This window comes from Rhipicephalus microplus, chromosome 3 (genome assembly GCF_043290135.1).
Source record: "Rhipicephalus microplus isolate Deutch F79 chromosome 3, USDA_Rmic, whole genome shotgun sequence".
NCBI classification, from domain to species: Eukaryota; Metazoa; Arthropoda; class Arachnida; order Ixodida; family Ixodidae; genus Rhipicephalus; species Rhipicephalus microplus.
In genome coordinates this window covers 170,719,348-170,745,710 of record NC_134702.1, presented here as the reverse complement: position 1 = coordinate 170,745,710, position 26,363 = coordinate 170,719,348, and the positions used below count along the sequence as shown (strand labels likewise).

Genomic DNA, 26,363 nt, shown 5'->3' with positions numbered 1-26,363 from the left:
CCTTTGTGCCAGCTTCTACCCCTCCACTGTCATATCGCTAGTACCACCGTTGCAACTGGTGCCCGTATGGTTGGCTCGTTGCATATGGTATTCTCAAATGTCATTGACTTGTTGCAGGCATGTATGAAGAACCTTCCCAGCTGTGACTGGCTGACCCAGTGGACGGCACTGGCTAAGAGCTTTGCATTCCGCTACAACCCGGCCCTGCAGCCACGGGCCCTGATAGTGTTTGGCTGCATCAGCAAAGGGGTGACGGACCAGGAGGCCAAACAGCTGCTGCGTGTCCTCGTCAAGGCACTCGAGGCCTTCCAGGTACTGCTACACCTCTTCCCTCTTCACCTGATAGCAACAAAAACATGTGGGCGCAGGTCTTTCGTTTCTGAGATTAGGTGACTGTGAAGATGAAACCAAACGTCACAGGGCAATTACCTGCTTCATTCAAGAGAGTATTCAGCTTGTCCTGATGGGCCCCCAATCAGTCTGTGTGTGTGCGCTGCACAGAGAGGCTCTCTGTTGCACAAAACGCCTGTGCAAATTTTCTCGTAGTTACATTTGTGTGTGGAGTTTTCTTTGCCATTCGTTCCTGTTATCCCTTGCATTGCCTATCAGAAAGTTCTTGCATGTTCCTGCTGCTCGAACGTGTTGCACCGTAATCATGTGTGCAGGACCTGCAGCTGATTGATGCCATCATCATGGGTCTGACGCGGCTGCAGCCCCTGCTGCGGCCGGAGTCGCCCATCCACCGGGCCCTCTTTTGGGTGGCCATCTCAGTGCTGCAACTGGACGAGATGGCCCTGTATGCCTCCGGGCTGGCCCTGCTCGAGCAAAACCTGCACACGCTCGATTCGCAGGGCATGTTCGACACACCACCTGTGAGTATTCAAGATGGACAGCCAAATCAGCACTCCTTGTTATCTGCTGGTGCATCAGATGAGCACTTTTTTGCACTTGCTGTGTGCGTAAGTGGTCAATCTAACACATCACATTGAGCACTTGTTCCTTTTGACGTTGATACATGTGCCGTATTTACTCGCGTAATCCTAGCACTCGCATAATTCTGGCACCTCCTGCATTGCCCTGCGAAAATACGATTTTTTTTCCACAAGTAATTATCACATCTTCAATAATTGCAGCATAAATATCGTCTGCTCCTTCAAACCACTGATGATGATAGCGAAAAAAAGCCTGGTGCCATCTCTTAAGCATGATGCGTACTATCAATGCGCAAGCATGTCCTCCGAAATGTGGGCGCTCCCCACTGATCTCTGAGGTTATTTCACAAGTCCCAGTTTGTCCGTTTTGTGGTTACGTTGTGTCCGTTGTGTCCATTCTGTGGCTACGCTATAAATCGACACGAAAGTTACACGACTGCTTTCAAATTGAAAGTGATTAATCATGCACTAAACAATGGCAACAGGACCGCTGGTAAGCATCTCGAAGTCGACGAGTTTTGTGTTCGCTACTGGTGACGGCAGCATGAGCAGCTGGAAGCCACCAAGGCGTGTTAGGCCTTTCGTGTGCCTAAAACTGGAATGGATGGTAAAACTTTATTTTGTCAGAAGGCAACTGCGGACAATTCTGTGTTAGATGGCCATCAGTCTAAGCTTAAAGTCGCACGCTAACCTTTCGAAGGTTCCCGTTGTGTGACGAACCCTAACACTACGACCGCAGTGCCCACAAGCTTTGCGTACGGTATTTCTCTACTATTTGCTTGTGGCTTTTGTGTCTCAAATAAATCTTGCCTTGTGTTAAACTTGTGGATTTATTGTTAAGTGTTCAGTTGCACTTTTTGAAACTTGTAGTTAGTTGCAGACAGAGTCCCGACTTGTGACCACTTCGTTTTCTTTTTCGCTGTGTACATTTTCACGAAATATTTTCCCCGCATAATTCTCGTGCCCTCCAACTTTTCATCAATTTGCTGCGAAAAAAAGTGCGGGGATCATGTGAGTAATTATGGTAACACTTTTTCTGGCTTGAAAGCTAATAAAGTAGTGACCATAAGAGTCTATTGCATTGTCCAGCAGCCTTCAGTGCCCACGTGACTGTTGAGTTGTAGATTATTGTGTCAGTAATCTTCAGAAATCTGGGATATCATTGGTATCAAATGTGCATGCTGCCTGATTATTTAAAGCAGTTAATCCAGCCACACTGAATTTATTTGGACAGCTTTTCATATACCGTGGTACCTCATTAAGCCGTACCTGACGAGGACGCGATGAAACTACGTGCTGAGCACAGCACATGGCTTACCTGAAAGTAAGAAATTTGCACTTACTTGCGAATAAAACAAAACATGTTACGTTGGAAAACTAAGAAACACTTTTATTTAGTGGAAACTGGACGCCAGAAATTCGTCACTTTTGTTTGCTGCTTCGGCGGCCTCGCAGCAACAGTTGCAGCTTCAAAGCTATCCAATTGAAAGGCCAACTAGTCCATCAGCCCCGTCTTCTCCGCGAACACCCGCATCACATCCAGTGCTCGCGCTGCCTCAGCTACTGAGCCACGTCCTGTAGCAGCTCAGCGATGTTGTCATGGCTGTTGTCCTGTTCTTCAGTGTCGCTCCCGCTCGGCCATTTGCCACAGACCGAATTGACGATGTCACTGTCGGATAAATCTTCACACGTTTCGACGTCTTCATCAACATCACAAATTGTAGCAAACGCCACTTTGTCGCCACCACCTTGTGGCTCCAGGAGTACAGCGATGAGCGCCTCGCATTCGCAGTCGTCGACAGCTTCTTTGGTCGTAACCGTTGCGCTTGGGCTCACTTGTTGGGCGGGCACAACGAACTGTGCCTGCGAGAAGCGCTTTTGGACAGTGATGGGCTCTACCTGTTGCCAGTAATAGGCTAGCAAGTGGATGGCGCTTAGCATATCTATTATATATGTTTTGCCACTTCCTATTGCAAAAAACATCCTTCATAGCAGGTTTTTTTGGTAAAGGTACTTCACTGACCGAGTGGTACCCTGGTTTAAGGGGTGCGACAGTGCAGATGTGTTTGCTGAGAGAAATTCTAGCTTCACGGCTGAAAGGTTATCAATTTGCATGTGTGCCAGTGCATTTTCGAGAACCATGACAACTTATCTCTTGCCTGCAGTGAAGCGACGGTCCAACAGGCACATGAATTCCTCAAATAGCTTTGAGGTCATCCAGGCCATAGTGGTGAAGCGATACAACATGCCTGAGGATAGACGTTCACCCTTGAAACATCTCGGCTTTGCGGCCTTGCCAATAACATGCAGTGGCAGCTTTTCACTCCTGGCCATGTTGACAGCAAAAGCAACTGATAACCTCTCCTTCACGTGCTTATCACCTGTGGATGCCTCCCCTTTAAAAGCAAGCGTTCGGTTCGGCAACACCCAAAGGAAAGTGCTGATTCGTTCATGTTAGAGACGTCTTCTGGAGCATATTCTTACAAGATATCTTGCAACTCGCTGCTGGCCCAGTTCACTGCGCTGCCTTCGTCTGCAGCTGCACTTTCGCCGAAAACAACCTTCGTGGTAAGAGTATACTGGGCCTTAAATCTTGTGAGCCATCCACTGCTGCAGACAAAACTGTCAATGCCCGTTTGCGAGGAAAAGTACTGAGCTTTTACCGTGAGGATGGGTTCACTGGCAGGAAAGTCTTTAGCCTTCGCATTCCTGAGCCAGCACATTACCCCTCCTCAACATTCGAGTAGCTGGAACCCCTTAGGCAACAACGTTTGAGGTTGGACAGTGGGCCATTCAGAATACTCTCCCTCGCTTTCCAAATGCCACACACCGCCGAAAGTGGTGGGCTTTTGTCCCGTGCCAACATGGAATTTTTTGCACTGCGTTTTATTGCAGTCACAATATTAAGTTTTTTCTTGACAGTCAGCGCACGATGCTTTACTTGCCTATTCGACATTGTGCAGTCCTGTCACAAAACGTATCCACAGATGCACGTTGAACAATCCCGCACATGAAGTTCAGCTGGCTCCTCATCCAACGCAGTCGAAGGGATATAACAGAACACGCGACCCGTGCAGTCAACCAACACAACTTGACAACTCGCTTGTTCATTACCACACGCTCTTCCTCCCTGCTCTCATGGGCACTCGCTGGCAACGAGATGTAGCTAGGCCGCTCAAAGATGGCCTCCGAGATGGCTGTGGCATAGCTCAGAGGCTGGGTTCACGCAATGGCCCTAGAGATAAGTGCATACGCATGCAATGCGTAGCTCAGGACAGCTCGAGTTTCGCACTGCATTTTCAGTTCTTTTTAAGAGCGCGAGACTGCAACTGAGGACTATGATCGGCATTCAACAAGTGAATAGTATGCATTAACTGACTTGTATATGATGAACAGCTATGGGTTAGGCAGGTAGTAAATGCATTAACTTAAAAGGAAAGTGAGTTCGTGATTTATATTAGCTACGTTTAAATAGAAACTACGGTTTATGTAGGTGCCGTTTAGCAAGATTCTACTGTAGAGTTGTACCTCATCGGTACATTTAAAAAAAAAAGAAAAAAAAACACTAGCTGAAAAAATGTACGAGCCGAGTCCTGTAAAAACTGAGACTGACAAGCCCATAATACAATGCAAATTAAAAAAAATATTTATGTCTTGAAAAAATAGTGAGGCTTTTTGATTTCGAACTGCTGGAAGTTCACTGACGGGCAGAGGTCAGCCAGCCGGTTCCAGTCCTGACAAAAAATGATATTGTAGTAATGTGTTTTGAAATTCCAAGACAACCTAAAGAGCGACTGAACATTGCAAAATGATAACAACCCAAAGGTGTTTAAACAATGCAAAATCAAACTCTGGGATGGCCAGTGTGACCGTAAAGAAACTCTACCGCCATGGCAGTTAACGAATCTTCGTGCCACATGAGTGTCTGTTCTTCCTTCATTGTTGTTTGGAAATAAGGGGCTAGGTTAGCCAAAAAGCTCAAGTGATATTCTTGGGCATGCACGTTTAGAAGCATATGGCAAAAGCAGGGCATGAGCCGTGACTGTTGTAAGGCGTTCCGCTAACAGGTGGCCTCTCTCTCTCTTTGCCCAAACAGTCACTGCACAACATTCGCCTATCAACATATTTGCCTTTCTGTGCCTCCTATTGCATCAGAATTGTTAGCCGGTGCCGCTGCACTCAAAGTAGTAGGCAGTGGTGAAATGCTGCCTGTGCATGTAGAGACTGTACTGCACTTAAACCTTGATATAACGAACCCGGATATAACAAATTATCGGTTATAACAAAGTGAAGAATAGCTTTGTCAGAGATACAGTGTTAAGAAAATATGTTTATAGCAAATATCCAGATATAATGAAGTATTTTCATGGCAGATGTGTGTCATGAGTAAGAAGGCGCGAGTCATGTGCCAGGCACTGGAATGCGACGCACGCGCACGAGATCCCTGATGGTGCGCCTAATTTCAGCATGTTCTTGTACAAGATTGGACAAGAAGGCTCGTGGCACGCGACCCGAGCTGTAATGGGAAATCCGGGTGGATAAGCTGTCACTGTGCATTGGGGCTTGAAACTGCGAAGATCAGGAAGGCCAGCCTTGTTAGCGCTATGGAAGCAGCAGAGTCGCGCGGTTCTGAGTCTGTCGGCGAAAAGGCTTGGGGAGTGGCCGTCGATCTTAAATGACTCGACTTGCCGTAACCTGTCACAGCAGTTCCTGGATGGACTACAGCTCCTGCGCTTTGAGCTGGAACGTATGCGGCCCGCACCACAGTCAAGACACTGTTGATGACATAGGCGTAGCCTAACTAAACCGGACAACGACGAAGACCGTAACCATCTCGGCGACGAGGCCAAGTGGCTCGTTTGGCAGGACCGACCGACGTAGGAGGTTGAGAAGGTTGCTGACGACAGAATAGAGGAATAGTCGGCACAGCAAGGTCACAGAGTCGATGTGGCATCGCCACGAACTGTAAGAATCGTTTGTTACCGAGATGCCATCTTGGATAGATGTTGGATGGGGCTAAAGATGGCTCTAACGCATATTGTCGTTTGTTCTGTTTTCAGTCCGTCATAGACTGGTGTGTACATAGTGTTAGTTTAATTCTTGAGTGCTTTAACATGAATTTTGGGTATTTGCTTCTTCCGTTCTTTGTATATAAAGAGTGTTCGTTTCGCCACGCCTGTCTCGCGTCTTTCTCAATTCAATCCTTTGCAAGCGCTCCCAAGATGGATCGGGACAATTAATGTGACTTGGTTATAATGAGGTCTGAGTGTGCTCTGTCGACGAGTCTTTATGGTAACACGACGCAAAAGTCGGAGCACATGCTGCGTCGTCACCAAACTGAATCATTGCATATGGCACACTGCATTGACCATAGTTTTCTAGAATAATGCATTGAAAGTCTCTGTTGCAATGAAAGTTCTGGAGCACTTTCTGTTGACACTTTTACTGCTCCATGACACTCGTGTCATGACGCAGTACATCGTTTTACCGCTTATAGATGGCAACACCACCCGCCAACGAAAATCACTGACAAAAGAAGTTGTGAAAGATGCTGGCGCACTTATAAAGCCTCGTGCATGTTTTTCGGGGGCGCAGTGCACTGAGCATCTTTCGTCACCGACCAAGAAGTTGTGGGTTCAATTTTTAGGTCATGCAAATCATCGAAACTTTCTTTCTGGTTTTTCTTTGTCATCTGTTCGTGTACCTTTTACTAACGCCAATGCTGTGACCGAAAACATGTCAGGGAATTCCTGGTGGATCATTGCAAAAACACTTTCATGTTAATGTGCTTATTTTTCTTAATAATAAATGACATATACTATTTGAACTATTCCATTTGAATTACAGTGAACAGCCACCACACAAAGTTAAACTATCTGCGCATGCTAATTTGTTTTCTCTGTATGTCACTGGCATGTAGTGACTTAATTCGTTTTACTTCTTGATCATTTTAAATTTGTCTCTCTGCGTGAACTCGTTTGGATGTCTGCAAATCACAGCTAGTATTCACATCATGTGTAGAGTGACTTTGTGCGAAGTACTTGCCTGTGTGTGTGCAGAACACCCTTTGTCACATCATGATGAGCACCCGGGAGCCCCTGGAGTGGCACTTCAAGCAGCTCGACCACTCTGTTGGGCTCAGCTTCAATTCAAACTTCCACTTTGCCCTCGTCGGACACCTGCTCAAGGGTGAGTCTGTCTGCTGCTGTGGGTGCTCCACACGGGCTATCCTCCTTCGTTGAAAGCTGTATGAGAAAGACAGTGTTGAGGAACAAATGTACAAGGATTCGGGACTGTGCCATTCTTGCCCTGGCATGGATGAATCTTACAAATAGCATCTGATAGACACCACTGTCTGTCGTCAACATATTGTCTAGTGCACAGTTATCCTTAGCTAGGATTTGCCGTATTTACTCTCTAGTGATCACAATTTACTGATGAAATTCATTGTCAAAGTTACTTTCTTTCTCCCCATGTGATGACTGAGACCAAAAGTTGCCGCTGCTGCAACGGCAGTAAAGACACCCATTTCGCTGTTTTGCAATTTCGCCCCTGTAAAACAGTACGATGGCACCTGCTCTGTACATTTTTTTTAAATGCCGATTAACGAGTGTCTGGTGTCTTTGCTGTGCAGGTTTTAGGCACCCGACAGCTACAACAGTGTCCCGAACAGCGCGGGTGCTCAGCATGCTGTTGGGCATCGTGGCCAAGCCACACAAAAGGTCAGCGACGCCTCTAATGCTCATGTACCTTTCGTAGCAACTGTCCGAAAGCAACCCTGTGCCCTGATGCACCAACTCTGTGCCCTGATGTTCTCCTTGTCATTTGAGTAACATCAGACGCGAAATAGCACTTCGCTTCTGGTTTCCACTAAGGACTTCATTTTTAAACTTGTGCATCAGTACAGGCATTAATGAGCAAATAGTGAGCTTTTATTTTAACCAGTGCATTTGGCAAATGCAATGAAAAAGGACCATACGGGGTAAAACAGAAGCTTTGTCGGCGCGGTATTGTTCCGTATCGTGGCTGCGATTGCAGCACTTTCATGTGAGCCTCAGTAGTACATCAAGAGAGAATGGCCTGCACCAACAATTCTGAAAGTTTGGCTCAACTGGCATTGACTGCGTGTCACAGGAGCACAGCCAGAAATTTTTTTCAGCGAAAGAGGGTTCAAGCATACCTTATGTACATTCTTGAGTGCATTTGTATACCTGTGTGTATTGTAGGCATCAATCACAGCCAAACAAGCACCAGTGTCTATTAAAGCGTCCACATACACACCTTCTATTAAAACAGATATTGTATTATATGGATGCACTGGAGGAATTTATTTCTATCTTTTCGTTCGATGCAGCTTTTCCTCCAAAAGCTGCAGAGGTTAATTTTCCGTGCGTTGGATGGTGAGTTGCGAGACAGGTCCGAATGGAGACGTAGAGCGAAGGAGGGGTGATGGTGAGCGGCGTCTAGTATAGCGTTATGGAGGGGTTGTCTCGGATGTCGCAGTTGGCGACGAGGAGCGACGTAGCGGCGGATAATAAGGACGTCATTGGAAAGTGGCCCCGCTTGTCCCATCATCCCGTTCGTAGGGGTCGAATTCACGACGCTCGTCCTGCTGACGCTTACGACAGAAGCGTGCAATGAGGCCGATAGCCGCAGTAATAACAGATCAGATGAGGTGGTTGCCATGGTGGGTGAAAAGGCTGGCTAGGCGCACTCGGAGTGATTGAAGCCAGGGGGACAGGCGTCAAGTGTGCAGGCATCGGTTGTGTGACAGGTGGTGAACCAGCGAGGATTGTGCATGCGTCGGCTGGAGTCGAGGTACCGGAGAGTCTACATACGCTGGCTTAGTCATGGACGCCAACTACTCTTTAATAAAGTCGCGCAAAAGAGTGTTGGAGGGGGCAGGTGGACTCGGGGTCACTGAGATGCCGAAAGATTGCAGCTCTTCCCGTATTAATCTTTTATATTAATCCCGACTAATCCTTCATTGCCCGTATTATAGCAGGCAATGAGGGATTAGTCGTGGTGGTGTTTTCAGGGCTGTCCGGCGGTAACCGTTAGGACTTACCTTCCTCTAGGCGTTGGCACGTGGCAACAATGTCAGCGACAGTGGTCGGGTTTTGTATGACCAAGGCATTGAATGCGACCGTGCCGATCCCTTTGAATAGATGGCGAAACCTCTCTGATTTGAACATGGATGAGCTGAAACGATGATAGAGAGCAAGCGCACATCCTTCATGTATGAGGTGTACGACTCACGGCATTGTTGCTTGCGAGGGGGGTCCAGTGTCTTCTTCGCTAGGGCTGAATGAATCGCCGAGGTGCCAAAGATTTGGTGAAGCTGTTGCTTGAAATGTATCCAGTCTGTGATGTTCGTTTCATGATTTCGCTACGCCTGTCAGATAAAAAGAAAGACACATGGCGAAGCTGGGCGGGATCATCCCAGTTGTTAGTGGAACTCGCTTGATTGAACTGGTCCAATCAATCCTCCACATCTTCACGTCGAAGTCCGGGGAACGTGGGCGGCTCACGCTGGTGCACAATGATAATCCATGATGGATCGGCGGCGTTATCCGGGGCTGTGGAGGTAGATGCAGGAGCCCTGGTTTGATTGTCCTGAGGCGTGTTACCGGACACATGGCACAGATGACGACCTAAGCGGAGCTCTAGGAGGTAGGGCGGGCTGGGAGAGGATGGAAAATCGCTGAGCACACTATACCACTTGTGATGCAACGGTGAAGGCAACCTTTATTAGGCCCAGAAGACACGAAGCGACCTCACCCGAGGCACAGAACCCAGGCAAGCCAAGTTCCCACACCAGATGAAAATGACGACCACTCATGATGATGAACTTGTGCGAAGAAAGTAGATGTGCCTAATGAATGCCCACAGTATATATATGCAGAACAGTTCTATAGTCAAGAACAGTCGAGTACAGAATGTATAGTCAAGAACAGTTCTGCTCTGATGCATGCACCGCACCGGCAAAGAAATCAACCGGGTACTCAGAAGGGGTGGTGGTGTTCTTATAGCTGTTAAAAACACAATCACGTCTTACGTCGTCGCTTCCTCTTGTAAGATTGAAACTATATGGGTAGGTTGCACAATTCATTCCACAAGGGTATTCTTGGCAGCTGTTATCACCCCCCGATTGTCATCTTTCTTGCTTAGATAAGTTGCGCAGCAGCATTAGTTCTGCCATCGAAATCTGCGAGGCTCACACGGTTTATCTATTCGCTGGTTTTAATCTACCCTTTATTGACTGGGAGCAGCTGTCATCTTCTTGTAAGTACTCAGCTGACATCATTAACTTTAGACTTTAATTTGGCTCAGGTTGTCACTCACTGAACTCGTAGTTCGAATATACTTGACCTCATTTTTACAACTGCATGTGAAACTATCGACCACATAAACTATTTTATTGGATTTAGTGACCACAAACTGCTGCAAGTTGATCTTTCAATCCTGCCACTTTTTGCAGGAACTGAATCAAGAAAAATTAGAGATTTTAATACAGCTGATTATGAAGCCATTAACAAGAAACTGGAGTCTTATCTTGACAATGTGCTACTGCCTTCTTTTTACAGTCGCTCAGTTGAGGAAAACTGGGTTCTTTTCAAGAATAAGATTTCAGCCCTAATAAGAAAACATGTGCCGTTGATGTTGATTACAAATGATAATACTAATCTGTGGTTCAACAAACCTTTGCGCAGACCTAGAAATAAAAAGAAGCGGCTTTATAGTTCCGCAAAAAATTCGCGTTTACAGACTTCTTGGGATAGGCACGAGGAATGGTTGATGACATATTGCCAGAAAATTAGAACAGCGAGAAGTAAATACTAATACCAGTATTTGTCTTCTTTCCTGAAATGTAATTTGAAAAAAATCTGCAATGTAATAAGTCCTGATCTTGACGATAACTTCATTTCATTGCACGATGAAAATAACACTCCTTTCGCAGACACTGGTTGTCCTCATGTCGTTATTTCGTTCTTTTCATCCATGTTTAGTAGCGAACATGACCATCTTCCAGAAATTGCTCAACGGGATTACTAATTTATGTCACCGATCAATATCTCAATTGAAGGTATATCTAAAGTTATCGAAAACCTGAAGATGTCATCATGTTCTGATATTGATGATATCACTTCTAAATTAATAAAGAACACTGTTTATGTCTCTGGCACTATCCTGTCGCTCACTACAGGAATGTTGTCTTCTGACTGGAAGATTGTGAAGGTAATGCCACTCCATAAAAGTGGTAGTAAAGGTTCACCTGAACATTATCGCCCCACTTTCTTGACGTGCATATGTTGCAAGATCCTTGAGCATATCATAGCTTCTAGCATTTATGCGCATCTAGAATCTAACAATTTCTTTTTCTCTAATGAGCACGTGTTCCGAAAGGGTTGTTCTTGCAAGACTCTACTCTTTGAGTTCGCCACCGAACTACATTCTAACATGAACAGTAATCTAAAGACAGATTGTTTATTTCTTGATTTTGCAAAGGCATTCAATCCTGTTGCTCATTGTCACTTGATTTTAAAACTGTCATCACTAAAACTAGAATCACTCACGCTAACATGGCTCAGAAACTTCTTAACCAACCGCCAAAAATTCACTGTCGCCAGCAATCACTCTTGATCACTTTGTTACGTTTCCTCTGGTGTTTCACAAGGCAGTGTTCTTGGTCCCTTACTTTTCCTCACCTACATTAATGACCTGCCTGACAACTTATCCTCATGTAGGCGTCTATTTGCCGATGACAGTGTTATCCATCGTCCCATCCGCAACAGTAGCGATAATCTGACCCTTAAAAAAGACCTCGAGCATATTAATGAGTGGTGCAAAACATGGCAGATGGCACTTAATGTTTCTAAATGCAAACTAACCACCTTTAGTTGCAAACGTGATAACTTTCACATTCAATACATAATTGATAATAGTATTGTAGTATGTACTGATCATTACAAATACCTAGGCATAAACTTAACTCCTACGCTTTTGTGGTTCACACGTATTACTTCTATCTGTGCCAATACATTAAGACCATTAGGTTTTCTGCGCCGAAACTTAGAGTGCTCCCTCTGATGTACGTAAACTGCCTTATCTTGCTCTAATCCGTCCTCAACTTGAGTTCGCATCCTTCATTTGGTCACCATATCAACAATACCTCACAGACAAGTTTGAATGTATACGGAACAGAGCTAGTCCATTCATAGTGCGTAATCATAGCTACCCGTCCAGCGTAACACAGATTAAACATAGCCTTGCGCTCAAGCCACTGAAAATTTGCCGCGACATTTTGCTTTTATCACTATTCCACAAACTCATCCACACCAGCACGATGCCATCTGTTCGCCTTAATCTAGCACATCGAACTTCGAGCGGACTACATAACAGCTTTAGCTTATAACGCATGCAGGGCAATACTAACGCTTTTAACCAGTCGGCTCTTCCACAAGCTATTCCGTTTTTGGAATGATTTTTCAGATAATCTTGCATCAGAGGAAAACCACACAAAGTTCTGTCCTACTCTTAAAAAGTACTTATGCACCGAAAACTGCTGTATTGCATCTTCATAATCATCTGTGCCTATAGGACTATTGCCGATGGGTTTTTTAATCCTCCTTTTTCCCATTTTTTTTTGCATTCTGTACTTTTATTTACTGTGAATTCTTTTGTCAGTGTTCTTTTTTATTGCGCTATTGCTAGGTTGTAGTTACTGTCCGAATATCTTTTTGTATTCCACCTTCACCCCTTCACATGTTGTAACTTTTTTCTAGTATGTATTGTGCTTACGTGTTCATGAGTTGAATTGCAATTTCTATTATAATCAATGTTTGCATATATATATATATATATATATATATATATATATATATATATATATATATATGCAAACATTATATATATATATATGCATATATATGTTTGCATATATATATATATATATGCAAACATATATATATATATATATATATATATTATTCTTAAATTCGACCTTATATATATATATATAATGAGATCTAACAGACAGTAATGCCAAGGAATGTATAGGGGAAGTTATTAGAACCAATGGAATGTAAATAAGAAGAAAGAAAAGAGGGTGAAAAAATATTCAGCCGTGAGCAGGAATCGAACCTACGACCTTCGAATAACGCGTTCGATGCTCTAACCACTGAGCTATCACAGCGGCCTTTCCTTCATCCACTTTTTTGGGTTTATATGTGAATTTAGAAGTAGGAGTGTCAGTCAGCGCCAACTATAAGCCAAGTGACGAATGTGAAACACTCTTTCATGCGCATGTTTGGCGTCACGTAGCACGTGAACTTATTACGAGCGGGCAGCTGATAAATAGTCCCTCGTGTACAACCTAATGACACCAAGTCTGCCAGTACGAGACCCTCGTTAATGAATAAGGGAAAGAATTGCATACCTAAGAGCTCGTTTTTTCCGTGTTTTGACACAATAATAATGAGATCTAACAGACAGTAATGCCAAGGAATGTATAGGGGAAGTTATTAGAACCAATGGAATGTAAATAAGAAGAAAGAAAAGTGGGTGAAAAAAATAACCAGCTGTGAGCAGGAATCGAACCTACGACCTTTGAATAACGCGTTCGATGCTCTAACCACTGAGCTATCACAGCGGCTTTCCCTCCATCCACTTTTTTGGGTTTATATGTGAATTTAGAAGTAGGAGTGTCAGTCAGGGCCAACTATAAGCCAAGCGACGAGTGTGAAACACTCTTTTATGCGCATGTTTGGCGTCACGTAGCACGGTTATATATATATATATATATATATATATATATATGTGTATACACACACAAGGTCACCAGATGAAGCGAACGAGCAAACGAAAAACGATGCATTATCTGGTGACTTATAACGACGCTTCATCTGGTGACTTATAACTCGACCGAATCCAGGAAGACTTTCAGGAAATATATATCTATATATAATTTAATGTATCACGTGTGCTGCCACCCTGACACAATGCCTTTTGATGGCTCTGAAGGGTACTGTAAATAAATAAATAAAAAATTGAAAAATTTAGGAGGGTTTGACCCCTTTGGCTTTGCCCCTGGCATGACATGCTCAATGGTGTTGAAAGAAAATACACATGAAAACTCTGTGTCTTTTGCTGTTGGTAAACAAGTCGCATCCTTATTGGCTTGTTGTATGCCGTGAGTCGTGACAGTGCAAATGGCCGACAGTGTGCATTTGGAGGTGAGATGTGTTTTGTGATGTGGCTGTTGTTGTTTCAGGGACAAGTTTGAGGTGACCCCTGAGAGCGTGGCCTACCTGGCTGGTGAGGGATGCTTTTTCAACTTTGCTGTGTGGTTTTGCTCTGCAACCACAGCTTGTTGGTTTATGTGGGTTTACTCATTTGCCCGTATGTAGGACAGCATACCTAGCTGAACAATCAAAAGTCGCTTGTATTGAAGCACATTCATACCACAAGCTTCACATAGGATAAATGTGTGTTGTGTTTGCTGCTATGCTTCATATCTAAGCAGCTAATGCATGAACATGTTAGTTACTCATGCAGTACATGTGACCACAGTAAACATTATGTTTTGAGGGGGTTTTCTTGTTTTCTTTTTAAACATACCTGCAGCATTTAATTTTGCAATGCAGTAAAACTTTGAAGCAATAAAGTCGGTATATTAATTATTCTTAAATTCGACCTTATATGCACAGCGTAGCTTCTAATGGATCCTTCAATATTAACAAGGTGCTATTATAATTTTATATAATAGATCAGTAAAAAAGGACAGCTAATTTCAGTGACAGAAAGATTTTTCACGCCTAAGATGCAGTGACCCCAGCTTTAGGTTTCATTGAAGCAGGCTGCTTCCCACTTATGTAGCGACGTGCATTAGTGAGCTCTAGGTTTAGCATTTTTGGGATCAGGCAATGCACAACACTGGGCATTTAAGAAAGCAATAAGCTGCACAGAAGACTGAATCAATGATGAAGTGGCGTTGGGCTTGTGGCCGCATTTACATGGAGGCAGAATTCTAGAGACCCGTGCGACCCTCCACCGTGATGTAGTGGCTATGGCTGTCTGATCCGGCTGTCATAGGATCAAATCCCAGTCGCAGTGGTTGCATTTTCAGTAAAGGTGGAAATGCTTGAGCTGTTCACTTACATTAGGTGTGTGTCGAAAAACCCCGGGTGGTCGAAATTGTTGGCCTCCACTACAGTGTCCCTGAAAATCATATCATTTTACTGAAGTGTAAAACTTCAATGATTAATATTGTCATAGCATTGAACATGAAATATGAAATATGGGTGCAGTGACCACCCCTCCTTCGTTAGTCATCGTTTGTTTCATTATGCGCCTACAAGCCCGCATTGCTATGATCATAGATTATTTGTTTTCTTCATTGTGCAAATTTGACGCTACTGTTTAATGCCAATACTATTCCCTTTTGCACCCCACACAGCACTTGTGTCGGTGTCGGAGGAGGTGCGCAGCCGTTGCCACCTGAAGCACCGGGTGTCGACGCGGGTGGCATCGGAGGCCCTGGCAAGAACACCGCCCAGCCCCGTGCCCACTTCCCTGGGGACCCAGTCAGCGTCGTCATCTTCGTCCGCCATTGCCAGCGCTTCTTCTCCGTCAGCCACGGGTGCCGCGGCACCCAGTCCGCCAACTTTTCTCATGCCAGCTGGGTAGGTGCTCTCATGCTCGGCTTTGACAAACGTGTTGCTACACAAATCGTTACCCTCTTGTATTAAAAAAGTGCACAAGCTACATAGGAAATAAGGGGCTCAACTTAACGCTGGGGCGCTTTTTTGTATGCATTTCATAAAACAGTAGAATCATGGTGATAAAAGCCTGGCTAATTTGAATTTCAGTCTGATACGAATTTGTAAAATTTCCCAACCTAACTAACTTATAACGAATTCTTACCCATTGTGTCCAATGGGACAAAATTCAGGTGGTCTGAACACTTTTCTTGTGGCGCGACGGGTGATACAATCTTTGGTACCAGCACTGATGAGCAACGGTCAACAGAAGCAGGATAGGTACGCATTAGAAGTACGCGCAGGGCCAACGCTCACACAGTCAGAACTGCGGTTATCATGCGCTCTAGACAAAGCTGTGTTCACTATTGATCATGCATAGCTCCGACAAAACATCGCGCATCCGACACTCAGCGAGTTAAAAGTGATGCTACTTGCCTGAACCGTTGTGGATGAAAGAGCGGTAGTCGTGATCATGACGTTTTTCTCAAGGCACAGGCATGGCCAGTGCACGTAAGTTGAAAACATAACTACCGTTCACCGCAACTGCAGTGCTGTAATTGCATTTGCTATCAATATAATAATCAATAGCGGCTAACACCGTGTGATCAGTAGAACACCGTGATCAGTAGTACGAACAGGTGCCGGCAACTTTTTTATATGCCTGATATCTATGACCTACCTGCTCCATTGCTGGTAGTTATCTGTAGCACTGCCACTCATTTTATAGAATCAAACTGTAACTGAAGTTTTAGACACTGCATGCTGTGTTGATCAGTTTTGCCTGCTTACGGACATATTCAAATCTGCCATGTAGGAAACGCAGCCAAAAGAAACAAAGTTACAATGGCCATTTGTGAAGCTTTTCCTGTCAGGGCAATTCAGGCTTTCAGAGTGTCATATGGAGGCTGTAAAGACAGTTGTATGGTGGCTGTGCACGAAGCCGCAAATATAATGCTAAATCCTAGGATGCAGCACTGGTAAAGCCTGTCTAAAGTGCGAGACTAATGGAATAACATGTCCTGATTAAAAAAAAAATGAACTGTTGCTTTTCTGTTTGAAGTCACCACACTAACATCAAGTGAGCCAGATTGTGCAAAGATGCAACAGCAAACAGCACAGCATCAAAAAAGCAGAAACAGGCACTGTTTCGTGGTTTCATTCATGTTTCTATTGGCCACAGCTTTGGATTTATAGTGGAAGGAATTTTGAGCCTGGAGTATCAGCCTCATTTTCATTGCTGTTGATCTATAACAGCCTACATGCTTGGCTAGTTTGATAAGATCTGGTCATCTGTGGCAGTCCCTGGTCACGAATTTTAACTTCCAGAATGTATGCAATGCCAGAATAGACAGGGTTTTTGACTTTCTATTTTGTAGGCTTGTGCGAATAGTGAATTTCAGGGTCAAAGCGAATTCGAAGAGGATAGTGATTTTGGTCGAATAATTTCGAATCGAATTCGAACAGTATGTATGACATATCAAAAAGGGAATATTTATCGTAACCTAACTAACCTGCTCAATATTTCTTTTGAATTGAAATAGGTGCTTTATGCAAATGCCTTTTTTTTTCTTCGTTGAAATGAAGTCGACACAACCTTGATTAGGATCCGAGTGATAACCTGTAAGATACATAACTTTTTAAAATTTATTATACTTAAATCATATAAACCATCATAACAAGCTTAATAAAATGAAGGAATGATTTGAAGGTAACATGTTCCTTTAAAGGGGCCCTGCGACACATTTTCAAGTATCCATGGAGCCAGTAAACATGCTTGTCGCCTCACAAATTTACCACCACAAAGTTTCTAGAATCAGTGCAGTACAAGCAAATTTGTCGCATGCTGCAATTGCATTCTGCATTCTTGACCCGTCAAAAGAACTGGAAGCTGAGTAGGGAAGAATGGTACGGGGAAAGAAAAAACTTATGTATGCCTTTTCTGGTAAATGACGCCCATACAGAATATATACGTGTTGTTATGGTGACTCAGATATGCGTGATAATTGCTTTTTGATTGACAATCGTACAAGTATGAACGCTAAATCTTGAGCAACATTGGTGGCCGCTGCGAATGGGGTCAGCCGTTCGGGCCAACCCCATCCGCAGCGCCCACCACGGCACCAGTATCTACTGGTGCCGTTTAAAGTGCCCGGTACCATTAATGATGGACAAACAGGCAATGATGGACTGACAGACAGACAGAAGACCAATTTCTTGTGTAGAAGGTCCCCAAGAAAAACTCGTCTTTAAAAACATCACAAGCGCCTAATGACCTTGAGCATTTTTCCTCTCTCTTTTTTTTCTTCAAATATGCGGCCTTTCAGTGTGATTCTGCACGTACTTGTGGACAAGCGGCGGCCTCTCATGGTGGTCCGGTAACAATGAGCGCGCCGTGCTCAAATCAGCCAATGACTGTGACCAGAGTCATATTTTCTTTCTTGACTGGGACAAGTGATTTTTCAGGTTGTAGTGTCATTTGCCGATGGAAGAGAGCAATTTTTAGCTTTGAAAATTTATTGTGAATTTCAGGCCGCGTGCTGCTCTATAATTCTTGCCTCGCATGTTCTCGGTAGCCTCGACTACCAATCGGCAGCGTTTTCTGACCATGCTCGGTAAGTGTTGCAGGGCCCCTGTAAGTCTGAAGGGGTGCTTCGCGGCAGAGCAAATTTCTCCTGGATAAGTGTTTTCACGGTTTTGTACTGCTACGTTGCAGTGAAACCACTTTTACAGGCGGATTAATATACATTTATTTGTTCATTGCCAATACTTCGAAAATATTCGATAATTTAAATTCGAATCGAAGTGAATTCGAATACTCACCTATTCATTTGAATATTGAAGCATTCGAATATTCGCACAAACTTACTATTTTGTGCATGGCAAGACACTGCCTTGTAATGATTTAGTGGAATAGCACATGAGTAGATTGTTCAGTGGGGAGAACATTGTTACGGGTCAGCTCCTATGCATCTGTGGCGGAAAAGACAGGGTTCTCGCTGCCTCATAATCTGACCATATCGAAAAACCTCGCAAGAGTACCATGTTTTCTTTTTCTTTCTCACACACAGTGGTCATTTAAGAAAACGAGAACCTGTTTTGTTAGAAGTGAGCGTTTTGTGGTTCTCGGACGTGTGTGCAGGGGCAGCAGCAGTGCGAACCAGCTTCACCCTCCCCCTCCGTTGGGCCAACAGCAGCAGGGTGGCCGGCGCCAAAAGTCCTGGGACCTGCTTGACCAGAACGCTCTGGCACAGGCACGCCTCGCCAAGCAGGGGGCCCAGGGGGGAGGAGGACAGGCTCAGCAGCAACAGCAGCAGCAGGTACCTAACAATGCATGAGGGCACCTGTCGAAGAGAAAGGGCATGGGTGTTTCAGGGGTCCTAGATACTGTGTCAGGCAAACATTTGGAAGCATTTGCTTGAAGACAAGGGAGCATGTGGGCTAAAAGTTGAACAAAAGTCTTGTCAGATGGTGAGAGACGGGGATCTGCCAATTCATTGTTCTAAAGCGGCATCAAAAACTTGGGAAATATTCCCTGCCCACTTTTAGTAGGGCATGATCATAGTGATAACATGCTTGCACACCTTGCTATTGCCACACTCCTTTCTCGAGTTTTATTATCACCGCATTACACATTTTAATGCTGTCTTGCACAACCACGCTGATTGACTTAAGAACCATTGAGATAATCGTAGAACCTTTCAATGCAATTATGCGCACAACGCGAACATTACAGATTTTTTCGGAACTGACGTGGTCGCCAGTGATAAAGATAAAGCTGGTACAGTGAAACCTCATTAAATTGTACCCGCTTAAACAGTAGTTTTGTTTTAAAAGTAGTAAAGTTAGATTTTTGACTCGGCGGTCATTGAACATAATGCATTTTGTATGCGCATAAACCGTACCAGCTTATTGTGTTTGTATCGATTAAGGCGGGACGTGGCTTTGGTATCGCGAAAAATGGCAAAAAAATTGGTTTTTCGAAAACCAAGTTTTAGTTTCTGGAACCCTTTTGCTTTCTGATTCCAAATATCTACACTGAAAACTGCACACAGAAGTTCTATGAAAAATTCATTTGACCCTCCTAAGTAGTGAAACTTTTTTCTGAAAATTGCGAGAAAACAGCGATTTTCAAAAAATTATAGCTTTGTGATGGCGTGATTGGGAGCCGGCTTCTTGAGCTCATCGAAAAGAGCATTTCTCCGTGTTTAAATCTCCCGCCTCAGCTGGCTCCTCCCTTTAAAAAAAATACACACAAAAAGCAAATATTTGAAGGTCGTTTCGAGGTTCCTGATTGGCCTGTGGCTGCCATGTTGCCTCAGCTCGCCTCGCCATTGGCCCGATGCTCGCTCCTGGAGATCGTCGTCTGCTTGTGCACCGCAAGGACATGGCTCTCGAAAATCGCTACTTCGTGACGCGTTCACGGCTCGCAGATCATTTAGAATATAATTACTCCTTAGTTAAGAGCTGTAAGCATATGCACGATCAGATTACTATGAGAGGGCGAGCAGTCCACGAGCACGGTGCGTTTCCGCGAGCGGGCACGCGGTCTACGAGCCTGGCGCGTCATCGGAGTTGTCTTTTGGCCTAACTTCGTTGGCGGCGAGACTGCGGGAAAGAACAACATGCTAGCACACTCGTGGCGACGTCTTCACAAGCAATGAAGCTTATCACTGACTAGCTCGTCGGAACCGCGGACGGGCATTTTACACATTGATAGTGGACCCCACAGTCAAGCACGTCGAACCCCCCCCCCCCCCCCCCCCACTGACAAGGATTGCTCGGAACAGCGGCTAGCAGTTTCGCGCGTTGTCACTTGAAAATGCGATACCAAGCGCAGTGCACGACGATTTTTGTCATCGTAGCTACACATTTCGCGCGTTGTCACCGAACGTCGCCGCAAAGTGCAGCACGCGCTGGAAAACACTGGTCACGAGGCCGCGCACTCTCTTTTGTGATGTGATGTAGACGTGTTTAATATCGCCACGAGCGTCAATGAATGTTCTGAGACAATGAAAGCCTCCTAGATTAGTGTTTCCGGAACCGGCCATATGATGATGCATTTCACAGCTAGAGTGGCAAAACAGCATGTATGAGGCAGGGGCACGAATTTTTATATGCCCATCTCGCGTCATTAAATAAACTGCTAAAAAAATTCCTGTGCCACCAATCTCCTGGCCATAACTTTGTTATTTGGAAAGAAGGCATAGGCTGTCATGGTGTGAGCTATTTTTTAATGCAATAGACCTCTTTATATATTAAAACATGTTCAGTGATTATTTGTAATCAAGTACCTAATTACGTTAATGAAAGGCACACTGGGCAGGAACCACATGCCTGAGAAGTTGACTATCACAAGACAAACTTGAGATCACAATTTTTAGGTGTTTTAGAGACGTAAGGATAAGTTGAAACTTTAAATACATTTTTCTCAATGCTGTTTTTTTTGTATTATTTTCAGCTCATCCACGAGGTTCAATGAAAAAATACTATGTGTCTCATTAAGTATTGAGGTATCGCCTCAAAATTTTTATGGAAGCACTGTGAGGCCATTCTTTAGTGTCTGTGCCAATTTTCATCAATATCCAACGAGAAACATAAAAGGCTTTTTCTCACACGTGTGTTTTGGACATTGTGCATTGCTCGTGGGAAGTGTGGCATGGGAATGACTGGATGGATTTTGATGCAGTTTTTTTTCCTAAATCCCAAAACATTTCTTGACAGTCTGACAATCTTTGTATTTTTGTTTATGGCCCAGTTTTTTTCCTAAAATATAGCTTGCACATGACACTGTTTCTGACAATGTGTGTAGGCAGTCATGATGATCTCTATAAAGAAAAAAGAGAAGTGATGAAAAAATTCTGAGATTATCATACCCAATAGTCTTCTTTTTAGTAAAGATAAACACCATTTGCAGCTTCCTGGCATGTTTTGTTACAGCGCTAGGCTTTCACGAGCAGACCATATAAGTCCAACTTCGTAGCATGATGTAACTTGAGAACTACTCAAGGTATCTTGATGGAACTGCATATTTCGCTATTCAAGACACTTTTGAGTCTGCATGCCAAATTTCATAGCTCTAGGTCTACAAACAAAAAAGCTTTTTTCAACACCACCTCCCTCATTAATAAGTAAATTTTCCAATTTTCGTTGAACACTCGCCGCGGCATGTCGTCCCTCACTGGGCGTCTTGACAGAACTGCAAGACCCAAAGGCAGACAGCACTCCTCACTTGTTTGCGTTGATGATGGGGGCTGTGTCGATGAGCGGCATCTCTTGGATTTTTTCGCAACAGGAAGTACGTGGCCTCCAGAATAGGAAGTTCAGCACTCAGCTGGCTCTCGGCCGGCTTGGCTTCTGGTGCTGTTCACGCGATGACGCTCTGCACAAACATGCAAACATAGCGTATGCTTGCTTTGCTTTCTTTGTTCCTTCGGCGGTGTGCATAAGTGTTCTCTGGCTGTCTTGTGCTGTACGCGAGAGCTGTGGGAACGTCGTTTTTCACATGTTGTGTATGTGTGCTTGTGCTGCTTCGTACTTGCGTAACGCCAAAGATGGGACAAAAGCATCGAGTGCTGAAAATAGAAGAGAAATTGGACATGATTTGCGCTATTGAACGGAGCACAAAAAAATCGGCGCTGGCACGTGATAAGGACCTGCCAATAACCACGGTGTGTGGAATTTGGAATTCCATAGAAAAGTTGCTCGGCAGTGCTGCTACAACTGCTAAAAGGTGCCGGCTACGTGGTTCGTCGTTTCCGGATGTAGAGGACGCGCTGGTCAAGTGACTAAAAGCTGCACGGTCGAAAAATCTGCCTATCAGCGGACCCTGCTCGTGGAGAAGGCCCTGGTTTTTGCCTCGCAGCTCAACCATCACAACTTCGTGTGCAACAATGGCTGGTTGGCCAGATTTAAGGCGAGACACGACATTACCAGGAGGACTGTTTCGGGAGAAGGTGCTGCTACTGACGTGGATGGCGTGGAGCAGTGGCAAAATGGTCAGCTGAAGAATATCTTGGAAGACTACGCACCTGATGACATCTTTAATATGGATTCATCGGCGCCACTCTTTAGGCTGTACCAGACAAAACGCTCGCGTTCAAGGGCGTGACGTGCACCAGTGGCAAGCATGCAAAGGACAGAATATCAGTGCCGTTTTGCGTGAACATGATTGGAACCAACAAAACTCCGCTCCTCGTGATTGGAAAGTCGGTGAAGTCAAGATGCTTCAAAGGCGCTCGATTGCCATCAGGGCTCATGTATCGCAGCAATACCAAAGCATGGATGATGGCAAAACTCTTTGAGGAGTATGTGTGCCTCATCGATCGTCGTTTTGCAACTAAAAACAGAAGAGTTGTTATTATTTTAGACAAGGCTTTATCACACGTCGCTCTGGGCAACCTGACAGCTATGAAGTTGGCGTTTATGCCACCAAACACAACAGCAATTGCCCAGCCCTTGGACCAAGGTGCATTTGAGCAGTAAAAAAAGCTCTACAAGAAGAATCGGCTGCGCAGATTTCTTCTCGTCATTGAATGTGCCAAATTACGCTCCATCGACCTGATTGGCATGATTCACCGGCTCGAATACTCGTGGAGGCAGGTTGAAGCAACGACAGTTCAAAATTGCTTCAAGTGTGCTTGCTTTATTGTGTGTCCGGATGACACAGATGGCGCTGGTGACACCATCGACCCTGACAGCACCAAGCTTGTGAAACTCTGCTAGCTGAAGTGCTGTAGCGGCAAGGCGTTACGGAAGGCATTTCCTTCCCCTACTTCAGAGACGCAGACACCTTTGGACATGTCTGACAAAGCCATTGTTGCCGTGGTTGTCAAAGTGTCGCCAAGCCATAGTGATGAGGATGACATGAAAAGCGACAACACAGGTGATCCAGGTTGGACAGTGGCCAGATCTGCGCATTGCGTCAGCGTCATGCGAGTATTTGCCAAGAAAAGAGGGCTAGCGAAAAAGCTGGCTTGCAGCATAAGTGAGTTTGAGGCCGCTGTTGCTGCTGCTAGGCCGCCGCGTTGCAAATGAAAATTACAGACGTTGTCACGCAAAGTCAATAAATTACTGCACATGTTTCGTTCTTTCATAGCACTCGCTGAAGGTCTATTTTTTTTTACAGTAAGTGGGCGACCTGATGCTATTTCGGTTAAGAAGCACCACCGTTTTTTACGTACTTTTTCTGAGCTCCGGCCAACTACGGTTTAAGGAGGTTTCGCTGGTTTAATGAGGTTTAATGATATGTATCACAGCACATGTATAAACGGCGACATGTGTTACTCCTTATCAGGTGATAGGCGGCCTGACGCTCTGTTTGCCGCTATCAGTGTCTGTGTGTATTGCTGTAATCTGACTTTCCGTTTACCAAATAAACAATTTCATCTTAGACAAAACGACTGCTGATTTATGAATGTCACGACCGCGTGACATCTGGTGGAGGTGATTGCGGTTCATGTACCGAGCACCCCCTCCAGCTTTAAGCCAAGCACCAACCATGAAGAAAACATCAACACCAACCTTGCCCAGCAAACTAGCCAAAGGCAATAAGGGCTACCTCCGCAGTACAGGCCTCTACTCTATCACTCTAAAGACCAAAGCGATGACCACCACCGCAGAGACAATGACTGCCCCTGTGCCCCCACGCCAATCATTTTACGACAGCCCAAAGAGCCCCCAACTTTCAGTGGATCATCATTTCAAGAGCCAGCTAGCTCAAGCATATGGCCACGCCGCTGTAATTAATACCTGCAACAACAACGACAAGCTACGGCATGTCGGTTTCATTTTGGAAGACTCTGCTGAAACCTTGTTCAAGAACCACGAGCAAAGCGTGACAACATGGCACACTTTTAGGGGCGAAGCTCCTTATGGCGTGGCTTGTGCGTCCCTCGTAGTACGTAACCACCAGTGGCACGTATCCGAAATAGGGGTCCTTACAATGTCTGCCGGATGGGAGCACTTGTTTATGATGAATACATGATGAAAAGATGTGAGATGGCTGTGCTTGGAGTTTTCTCTAGACATATGGACGGACGAACGGACTGACACACGCACGGACGGACAGGCAGAGGGGTGCACGGATGGATGGACAGACAGAGAGATGGCCGCAAAAAGAGATGGACAGACAGACAAACGAATGAACAAACGGACGAATGCACCAAGGATCACACCGATAGGCGGACGCAAGAACGAAGGGACAGACAGACTGACGAACGCTGCGCCCCACCAATCATCATTCACTCCGTGGATATGCTGTGATTTTTTTTGTAACAGGTTCCTCGCCATATTCACAAGTGTCATCCGTGAAGAGAGGGCCGAAACTTTGCTGGAAACACGTGTGCAGTTGCCGAGTGAAAACATGCTGAATGAAAACTATGGAACAACAACCTTTACTAGTATGAACGGCCTATGTGGAAGCTATACTTTCAGTGCAGTTTACTATGTTGCATGTTTTTTAGATGTAAAAGCCTTTTCTTTTTATTTCCTTTTTGTGACGGGGGGGGGGGGGGGGGGGGGCAGTGTTTGTAAATGCTTACAACCAAGGTGTGATTTACAAGCGAGGACTGTTCTGAAAAACCCCTGACAAAGTTCGTGCAGCTAAAACATAGAAATCATTGTACAGACGACGTCTGATTTTCGTACCCTCAAGGGACTGCGAAAACGTCCAGAAAATCAGGCAGTCCGGGAAAACGAATGCAAGTGAAAACAGACTTCTTAATAGGTATTTTTTTCTGACGGAGAGGCTCGTAGCAGGAGTACATGGTTCTCATTGCAATTCAGCGATTGCATCGTTTAGGTGGCTCTGAGAAGAGCCGAAATAGAGAAAAAAAAATTAATGTGGCCGGCGCTACCGCATTTGTAAACACCCAGGCGCAAAAAGAAAAGTCGCTGATTTTCGTTTGCACAGCGTTCCGCTTACTAGCGATGATGTCTGCCTTAATTTCAGTAAACGTCATGCTGTCACTGTACACCGATGACAATTGGCAGTGCTCGCGTTGACATCGAGCTCATTGGCTGTTTAGGGGCTACTACTTGGATCTCAGTGTTGGAGTCGCTGGAATCCTCCGTAACTTGACAAATGATTTCGTCATCGGTCAATTCCTCACACAGCTCGAGATCTTTGTCAGCGTTGGCGAAGCCCTCAAGGATTATCCCGGCTGAAATGGAAACACCGGCAACGTGCAGATCCTCGAAGGCAACGTCCTCGGGTGGAAATTTGTCGTACACGCTGTCCACTCAGGCTAAGACGGCTGTTTTGCCGTCCAGTCCGAAGCTCGCGTGGCAAAAACTGTTCCGGAGGGTCTGTTGCGTAACCGCCTCACGAGTCTGCAAGCGTGCTCATGGCAGACCATAGGTCAGCAGCGTAGCTTTTCTCACTGTTGGAGAACAGGCTGGGCAGCGCCATACGGCCTAAGCTATGACTGGCAATGGATCAGCGTGCGCTGGATTGTGGCATATTCGGTTTCTAGTGTGCAGCTATCGCAGCGTGGTCGGTTCGAGGGGCCGAAAAACAACCAAAATGATGGCGTCGATAGCGACTTAGAGTCTGCAGTTAGCGGTAAAAAGTCCAAAAAAAGCAGATGGCGAAAGCTATAAATGTTCGGAATATATCCATGCGGCTTCATGACATTTGCCACACGAATTTGTGAGTGACCTTTCGGGCAAG

General features: G+C 45.0%; 1 protein-coding gene across 7 annotated transcripts in view; it reads left to right on the top strand.

Annotated features, from left to right (window-relative positions):
- LOC119168574 (neurofibromin 1) overlaps window positions 1-26,363 on the top strand; it is a 237,568-nt gene that overhangs the window by 174,312 nt on the left and 36,893 nt on the right. For all 7 annotated transcript variants that reach the window (XM_075890506.1, XM_075890501.1, XM_075890504.1 and 4 more), the window contains 7 exons: window positions 118-312; window positions 666-872; window positions 6,992-7,121; window positions 7,567-7,654; window positions 14,206-14,249; window positions 15,391-15,616; window positions 18,834-19,011. In XM_075890506.1, the coding sequence (XP_075746621.1) occupies window positions 118-312; window positions 666-872; window positions 6,992-7,121; window positions 7,567-7,654; window positions 14,206-14,249; window positions 15,391-15,616; window positions 18,834-19,011 (1,068 nt within the window). The remainder of the gene's footprint in view (window positions 1-117; window positions 313-665; window positions 873-6,991; window positions 7,122-7,566; window positions 7,655-14,205; window positions 14,250-15,390; window positions 15,617-18,833; window positions 19,012-26,363) is intronic.